Genomic DNA, 8,986 nt, shown 5'->3' on the forward strand with positions numbered 1-8,986 from the left:
GATGACTTAAAGAGTTATCTGTTATGTAAAATGTTTATAAGTGATTTGAGGTGACATAAATGCCAAATTCCATATTACATAGAAACCGTAAAAGACACAATGACCGTTATTTAAAGACTGAAAATGAATTGTATTGTTGTTGTTTTTTCTGAATGCATTTTGCAACCCATTTCTGTAGGGAAAACTTAAATGCAGCGTCCATTCAACCCTTTGTAATTTTGTATAGTAGGAGTGGCGAATGTTTGTACTGGAGAGCCGCACCCCTGCAGAGTTTTGCTTCAACCCTAATCAAACACACCTGAACAAGCTAATCAAGGTCTGAAGGGTTACTAGAAAGCTACAGGCAGGTGAGTTTTAATTAGGCTTGGAGCTGAACTCAGCAGAACTGCTGCTCTCGAGGACTGGAGTTCACCACCCCTGCCATATAGTTTTTCTCACAATGTCACAGCACCCTCTATAGGTCTTAAAGATATTTACATCACTGAAATATTTAAATAATTGAATGTTGTAAAAAGTATTTTTCATACATTAAATCAAAGGATTCATGAATCAAATACAATAATTTATTTCTGTATTTCTTATTTCTTTCTTAACCCCCCCCCCCCCCCCCCCCATTGGCCAAGAGTGCTAAATATGATAAATTAAAATGTTATCTTGCAAAAGCAGATAGATGACAGCATTCTGTTGTTAGTGTTTTTCCCCCACATTTGTTTAAAATTTGAGTTTTGGAATTCGTGGCGTATAGTCTGTCAGGATGCACACCATCAAACCCTGGAAAACATACAGAAACGATTACTTTACAAACATAAATGCATTTATGATACTCAGGTTTACACATACACTTTACCATAATGGTCCACTTGCGGTTTTCAGCCTCTGTGAACACAAGGGAACGTGGTGAGTAGAAAACTTCATCATCTACTTCCTCTGCTTTACGTGGGAGACAGTGCAGAAATGTCCAGTCTGGTGCAGCCACACTTCCTGTCTGTCAACCAGTCAACAGACACATACAAATTACCTAAATGGAATTAAAATTCTGTCTATTTACAAACATTTTGACTGTATCAGACCAGAAAAAGTTGATGGACATTTCTCTACCTGCATGGTGATCTGGTAACCATGGAAATCTTTTAGTCTCCTCTTCTTCTCCTCCTCTTGGCCCATGCTCACCCAAGTGTCAGTTACCAGCACACTACTGTCCTGTGCTGCCTCCATGGGATCCGTCAGGAATTGCAATTTGGTACCAAACTACAGTATGGATATAATAGGTAAACACTGTATACTGTAAACGAGCTATTGATCATAAAAAATAAAATAAAATGATGTCAAGATTTTTACAAGTGTTGTTAAAGACAATTATTAAAGACGAGTCATTTCACATACATAGTCAAACATATAATGCAAATGCATGGTAGTTAAAGCAAACAAAATGCTTAATTATTTATATGTAGATCTTATGAGTAAAGCTGATCATGACTTCTCAGTCTATACCTGCTTCGACAGAAGCTGAGCCTCTTGAGTGACATTAGCATCTGGCTCATAACCCTAAAGACAAAAGGTTAAATTTAAGTAAAATGTTGAAATGAACAAAATTTTAAAGTGTGAAAGTGATGTGACATTCAGCCAAGTATGGTGACCCATACTCAGAATTCATGCTCTGCATTTAACGCATCAAAAGTGTGTGTCTGTGCACACACACACACACACACACACAGCCATTTATGATGCGCCACCCAGGGAGCAGTTGGGGGTTCAATGCCTTGCTCAAGTGCACCTAAGTCATGTTATTGCTGGCCCAAGATTCGAACCCACAACCCTAGGGTTAGGAGTCAAACTCTCTAACCAAAAGGCCACGACTTCCCAACAAATTTTGGAGTGGTGCAAGCTGAATTTGCAGCAGCCATTACTCCAGTTATCAATATTACATTATCCTTCAGAAATCATTCTATTCTATTCTTATTATTATCGATTATGAAAATAGTTGTGCTGCTTGATATTTTCGTGGAAACTGTGATGACATTTTTTTTTTTCATGATTCTTTGATTAATAGAAATGCTCACTGGAACCAATTTTTTTTTAAATAGAAATCTGTTGGAACATAAATATCTTTCACTTTTTAGTAAAATTTATGTTTCCTCGGAATAGTTGTGTATGCAAATATAAAACAGCTCTGCAAGAGGCAAACCTTGGGTGTGGCCACTTTTAGATTGACACCTAGTTTAGCCAATGACATCATAAAGGAGTGAAGAACGTTGTTTCCATCACCTATCCAAGCTAAAGTGAGGCCTTTTAATGAGCCATAGTGCTCCTGTAAGAGTGAAAAAGAACACATGAGTGCATGTACTTGGGTTTATGTGTATGCATGTGTGAGTGTGTGAGTACCTGTAGTGTTAGTAGGTCAGCCAGAATCTGTATAGGGTGGTAGAGGTCAGACAGGCCATTGATGATTGGTATAGAAGCCTCTTTGTCGAGGTGCTCCAGAGATGAGTGACTATACACCCGAGCTAACACGATATCTGCCAAACCAGAGAGCACCCTGCCATACAAACACACCCACATATCATACCATGTCAAGGGATCAGTGAACTGAGTCCACACAGTGTTTGCAATGTGTGTGAATTTAGACCTGGCTGTGTCTGTGGTGCTCTCATTGACTCCTAGATGAATATCCTGGGGTGTGAGAAAACATGGATGGCCACCCAACAGAGAAAACCCTAAAAGAGAGAGAGAGAGAAACTGTGTATGCGTCAAATCTTTTGTTCTGTACCTACCCTATTCATTCATTTTGTTCAGAGACCGCACTGATAAATTTAAGCCCTTTCACAGGCTCAGACTTTGAATGGCACCTGTTTCAGTGGACATGCGGGTCCTAGTGCTCCGCTTCTCAAATATCATGGCAATAGATTTGCCTTGAAGTACTGGGACATACTGTAAATAAAAGAGGAATATATGAACATTGTTTATTTTATGAGTCCTGAAAATGGGAAGATTATTGATCGGTAACTTGAAGTATATTTCGCAGTACCTCGCCCCTGTGCTTTATTCGATTCTTAAGGTCAGCAGAAACCCACAGGATATGTTTAATTTCCTCTGCATTAAAATCCTTCAGTGTTAGAAAGCTGCGACCCTTCAGGTTAACACTGTTTAAAGATGCTTTTCCCACGCTGTGGACATGAAATTTACTTGATACAGATTGCTTGAGCTAAATAAATAAATGTAAAAACTCAAATACACTTTATAAAAAGTCAATAAAATAACATTTTAAACAACATTTTTTAATTCTTCCAAAAAGCAGATTTTATGACTTTATAAATTGAAAGAATTTAGTTTATATTAAAAATATTTTCCAAGTACAAATATTATTTAAAATGGTTAAAAACTTTATACAATTATACAATGTCACTCAAAATTTTATGGCAAACTTTCCGACTCACCTAAAATTCTTGCTTTGGCAACATTTTGCAAATTTCAGACTGTAATATATTCTGTTTTTAAAAGCAAACATTCTACTGATGTATACAGAGCGCAAAGCGGCACAACCAATTCAAAGCATTGCCACGCGCTAGCTAGCTGTCATGCAGCATTGAGGGCGTGACTAACGGGATTAAGAGGGGGCGGGGCAAGTAACTGTGCGTGGTGATTGACAGCTCTTGTGCACGTGCTCTGTTATCCCACCCGCTTCTACAGACTCTGGCAATCGTATGAGAACTCCTCTCTCTCTCCCTTTACTCTCTACACCTTAGTTAAAATAATATTCCATTAATATAATACGTTTCTTAAATAATTAACTGTGACGTTACAACAAAGAGCTCATCAGGGAACAGCTGACAGTTTAGGAATAAAGCTGGAGGTGATGACAGATGAAACAGACTACATGACTCAGTCTGTGTCTGACTGACTCAACATATGCTGACAATTATGCTGAGAATATCTATCTGTGTGTAGGTATGTGTATTTTACAAGCAAGGCTCACAGTGTGTGACACTATAATCATGTTTTTGAGCTCCTAGCATTACCCACAAACAGGCTATTCTGGGAAAGGAAATGGACCGTGTTGCTGAGCTTGTGTGAAAGTTTGCTGCTCTTTGCTCCATGTGAACTAGGCTACTGTGACCGAGGGCAATGTTTCCTTACTGCAGAAAAAAGTGCTGTATTCCCCTTTGGAAAAAGTAAAATAGCAAAGAATATACTTGACAGGTTATGGCTAAAGAATTATATACCTGTTCACATCTCATGTGGACAGTCACACTCAGCCTTTGTAACAAGTTGTAATCTCTCTATATTCACCCTGTAATTTTGTAACTGTAGCTATATTTTGTAATGAACGTCTCTTTAATTATCTCTTTCCAGAGCAGGGCCATATGCTTGCTTTTGGAAATAATAACAGAGGTCAGCTCGGTCTACAAACCAAAAAGACCAGTAAAAAAAAAACGATCTGTGTTAAAGGTGAGATGCATGTTGTTTTATAAAGATCATGCTCGGTTTTCTTATTTACCTTCTTATTCGTCCATATAGCTCTTAAAGGGGAGAGAGCTCAGTTTGCCTGTGGGACTGATCATACACTCGTCAGAACTTGTAAGTAAAGCTTTTTATTCAGAGGCAAACTTTCACACTGGTGTAAAAACTACCAACATTTTGGGGTTGGTAAGATATTTTAATGTGTTTAAATACATCTTATTTCTAATTAAACCCATGTTAGAAACAGTTGTGCTGCTTTATATTTTTGTGGAAACCATGATAATTTTTTTTTCAGAATGATTTGATTAAATGTTCTAAAGCACTTGGAGTACAAAACCGTTGTAAGATAATAAATGTCTTGACTGTCACTTTTGATCAATTAAATTAGTCATTGCTGAATAAAAATTATTAATTTCTTTAAAGACAATTTTTGAACCTTTGAACAAAAGGAGTTTTTCACAGAATTGTGAGTAAAATGAAAGTGGGTAAGTGAAAATGTCTGTGGGGTATTTCTCCAGCAAGATTTTTGCAGCTGGAGGAAACCGTGATGGTCAGTTGGGACTGGGCCACTGTAAAGACAGCCTTTCTTTCCAGCGGCTCCACCCCTTTTGTGACTATGCTCCAATCAAATTGCTCTATGCAGGTGTGCACACCTCTGCTGCACTCACAAGTAATACTGATATACAACTGATTCTCTTCTATACTAGATATAATCCTACAGTTATAAATACAAATGCATAAATCTGTGCATATTTCAGAGGATAGCAGGCTGTTTCTGTGGGGTGATAATTCTGTTTTGTCAACTTGGTTTGGGGAATGAGCTGAAATTGGGGCAGCCCATTCAGTGGGTCTCATGAGTATACAGACACTCAGCTCTGGTCACAGGTGGGTGCTTGTCAATCAACACTATTCACAAACATGAAAATGAGAACCATGCTGTTGTTTAGTTTTGATGAAGTACTTTAATGCCTGATTAAATAAATTTTTGGGCATTTTGTATGTTACAGAAAATGGGGATGTTTCCGCTTTCGGGGAAAGTGCAGATGGCTGACTGGGTCTTTCTGCTAATCGGCTGGCCAACCACAGTCACCCTCAGCGAGTACAATCTCTGCACAGGGTTTTGCAGGTGGCATGTGGTGGCTAGCCCTTACAGATGCTGGAAATATATGTGACAGTGTCCTAAAAACATCTGGACACTTCAACTGCAAGAATGTCAATCAATTAAATAAATGTTAATATGCATTAGATAACAAAATATCAAACCAAGTGGCATTTAAAACCGAAATCAAACTTTGATATGATATTATCTAATGCAGTGACAAATGAAAATACTGTTGTGTGTGTGCGTGTGTGTGTGTGTGTGTGTGTGTGTGTGTGTGTGTTTCAGGAGAGCTCTTCTGTACAGTTTGGCCCAGAATTTTGCAATCTTCCTCCTCCTACAACTGGCTTTACTGCAATAGCCCTGACAGGCAACGTCTACAACCCAGATCTCCGACTGACACTGCTAAATGCTTGAAAAAAAAAATGTGCTTTTACCTCAATCACACTGCCTGCCAGGACATCTCCATGTAAATATTTTCATATTGTTTTATTTTTTATGTTCTTCTAAGACCTGCCTCTCCATCGATCTATTATCTGTCTATCTATGATTCAAATATCTCTTACTGCAATTACTGTATGTCGTATAGTGAAATAGTATATCACTAAATAAAGTCATTTTAAATGACTCAAAAACAAAAGCAAAAAAAACTAATACTTGATTGTCAGTATTGACCAGCTGTCTTTCTTGTGAATACAGTTCTGTTTCTTATTCATCAGTGACAGAATTTCCACCACTGTTTCTTTTTAGTAATCTAAAACGCAAGAAGCCCAGGTCCGGAGATCCAAAGAATTTTAACAGTGGTGGAGGAACATTCTTCTGCTACAGCATCATGAAGCAAAATGCAATCCAAAACATACAAAAAACCTATCCAGAGTACAAATAATAACTCTAAAAGTCAACGAGAGGTCAGACTATCTTCAGATAGAATGTCAGCTATAAGGAAAAAGAGAGAAGCAGTGAAACATGTACTAATATTGATCCAAGAGACAAGATTTCAAAAGTAGACAAATATAGTAAAGTTCAATACGCAGATTCTAGGGGTCAAGAGGTCACTGCTCTTGTTTAGATGGAGCAGGAGACCACGTCAAGTCCAATCGACATTCAAAAGACTTTCTCCAGAAGTTCTACAGTTCAGGAAGTTGAACAAGTTAAAACAACACCCACAAAAGTTCAACAGGTCAAATCTCCCAAAATCAAAGAGTGGGGTTTACAAAAAGGGTCAAGTCACCAGTCAGGGTTCAAGATGTGCCCTCCGGTGCCATAGATGTTAGCAGAGTTGAATCAACACCTCAGGCAGATGCTCAAAGAGACATCAAGACATCCCTTGGAAAAGCTCAAGAGGTCAGATCCACACTGATTGACACACAAAAACAGGGAAACTCAACACCAGTAAAAATTCCAGCTAAAATGCAAAGCACCCAAAAAAAAAAGGTAAAGAAATGAATGATGTTGACACAGAAGAAAGCCCAAGTGGACTTACACCAAAGAAAAAACAAAAAATTAGAGATCAGATGTGGAAAGAGCCCCTATGTCAGAAACAGCACCCAAAACACTCAACCATCTATAAGTTTCCATACCCACACAAATTTCTGAAGCAAAAAAAAAGGAAATCCAGTGGAGTCTGAGAACATACTTCTAACTTAAACCAGCAATTCTAGCACAATAACAACAAAAGTCAAAAGGGAAAATGATAGAAAAATACCTGGAGGATCAGGAGGAACTGAAAAAAGCCAGTCTGCTTCCAACTTGCAGTCTGGTCACAAAAACAGTCAGTTGCCCACTGATAAAGTGCTTACTGAACAGAAACATGAATTTCCATCTATTAAAAGCTTAGCTCCAGAAAGAGGCCACTCATTTTCCAGTTTATGGTCCAATAACCAATCAGCAACCAATAAATCTTCTGCCACAAAAGAAGCTGAATCATTGTCTGGTAAATTAAGTCCATCAAGTTCTTCACCACAACACAAGCAGTAACCACTAAAAGAAAATAAATTAGCCAGAAAAACAGTTGAACCTGGAAAGCCAGACAGGAAGCCTCAAGCTGAGCAGAGCATTACGGGTAGTGTAGTTTCATCACTACCTGCCCTGGCTACAGCAAGTGCTGCAACTCTACTGATAAAAGCAGCTGAAGTTCTTTCTCAAACCCTACCAGAATTAAGTAGCGGGATGTTCTCCCATGTATCAGTGTCCAAGGAAACAACAGGAAGCATTATCTTGCTAGAACCGTCAGTGGACCAGGACAGCACAGTTCAGGACATATCAGCAATCGAGGAAACAGATAATGATGTACAAGATGTACAAAACAAGCATTCAAATGAAAGCAGTGAGTGGTTTAGTGGTAATGGAAAAATAGAAGAAATAAAGAAAGGAAGAGGGAGGTGAAGAACAGTATTGCTGAGGAAGAAGATGAAAGTTAGGGGGTTGGGCAGGAACAGGAGAACAGTGCTGTTAAAGATGAAGAAGAACGAGTGAGGGAGAATTATGAAGATAGAGGAGAGAGTGCTCAACAGGGGGAGGAAGACAGTGAAGAAGAGGAGGCAGAAGAAGAGGAAAGTGAGGCAAAGGAAGAGGATGACAGCAATAACAGCAGCAAAAGTGAGGGAGAGACGAGTAAAGGAGAAGAAAGTGGAGATGAGACTGAAAGAGAAAAAGCTGAAGATGAGGATAAAATGTAAGAGACAAATGGAGATGAAGATAGAGAAAAACAAGAATGGATAGAACAGATTGAGCAAGAAGATGGAGAAAAAGGAGAGGACAAAAAAGAAGGGAAAATGGATAGAGGTTAAATTAAGTTTGGAGAAGAAGAGAATCTTGACGTTTCAGAAAAAGACAAGAAATTATGAAGGAGACAAGCTGAATGAAAAGAAGGAAGAAAATAATGAAGAAGAAAGTGGAAGAAAGCAAGAAGCTGAAGAGAAAGAAATAGACAAGAGGGAAGAGAATGCAATTACAATTCAGAGAATTCAAAGGAAACAGAGAGAAACTAATGAGGAAGAAGAGGAGGAAGAAACAGAGCAGAAAGAAAATAATATTTAAACAACAGAGAAAAACAGGAGGATGTTCTCAAAAACAACAAGGTTCTAATATGAACCACACACTAACCCAATAAAGCCAACTTTGACTTTTGAGGACCTCTTTATTCCCCAGTCTAAAATCCTAAAGAAATTCAATTGGAATTTCTATCATGAACTAATTCTAAGGATCGTAAATGGAATGACGGGGGAGGTTTATACACAGTTCTGAATAATATACATGTAGGCAAAATTTCAATGCAGAACAAAATTAGAACGAAAACCTAACATACAAAAAAGATCTCTAATGATAAATGATAAATAATAAAAATATTCACAATTACTTTATGTGTCACTGATCCAAACTCATAACAGTGCCATTGTTTATACACGTATAGCCTAGAGTCCACGCGCT

The 8,986-nt window shown here is 38.2% G+C and overlaps 1 protein-coding gene across 1 annotated transcript; it reads right to left on the minus strand.

Moving 5' to 3' along the window:
* Positions 1–551: 551 nt before the first annotated feature.
* On the minus strand, positions 552–3,572 carry LOC132152468 (ornithine transcarbamylase, mitochondrial-like). The gene is made up of 10 exons (XM_059561225.1): positions 3,435–3,572; positions 3,026–3,164; positions 2,847–2,928; positions 2,627–2,714; positions 2,383–2,536; positions 2,186–2,308; positions 1,492–1,545; positions 1,099–1,248; positions 848–985; positions 552–771 (listed from the first exon to the last, which is right to left on the minus strand). The coding sequence occupies exons 1-10, from the start codon at positions 3,503–3,505 to the stop codon at positions 712–714; spliced, it is 1,059 nt and encodes a 352-aa protein (XP_059417208.1). The 5' UTR covers positions 3,506–3,572; the 3' UTR covers positions 552–711.
* Between the last annotated feature and the right edge of the window lie 5,414 nt (positions 3,573–8,986).

The sequence above is a fragment of the Carassius carassius genome, chromosome 11, assembly GCF_963082965.1.
Source record: "Carassius carassius chromosome 11, fCarCar2.1, whole genome shotgun sequence".
Lineage (NCBI taxonomy): Eukaryota > Metazoa > Chordata > Actinopteri > Cypriniformes > Cyprinidae > Carassius > Carassius carassius.

Excerpts from the sequence above, each read along its gene's own strand:
- LOC132152468 (XM_059561225.1), bottom strand. The coding sequence starts at position 3,505 with ATGTTTGCTTTTAAAAACAGAATATATTACAGTCTGAAATTTGCAAAA. Across the intron at positions 2,309-2,382 it reads CTGACCTACTAACACTACAG|GAGCACTATGGCTCATTAAA; the intron begins GTACTCACACAC and ends TCACTCTTACAG. Across the intron at positions 772-847 it reads ACCGCAAGTGGACCATTATG|GGTTTGATGGTGTGCATCCT; the intron begins GTAAAGTGTATG and ends TATGTTTTCCAG.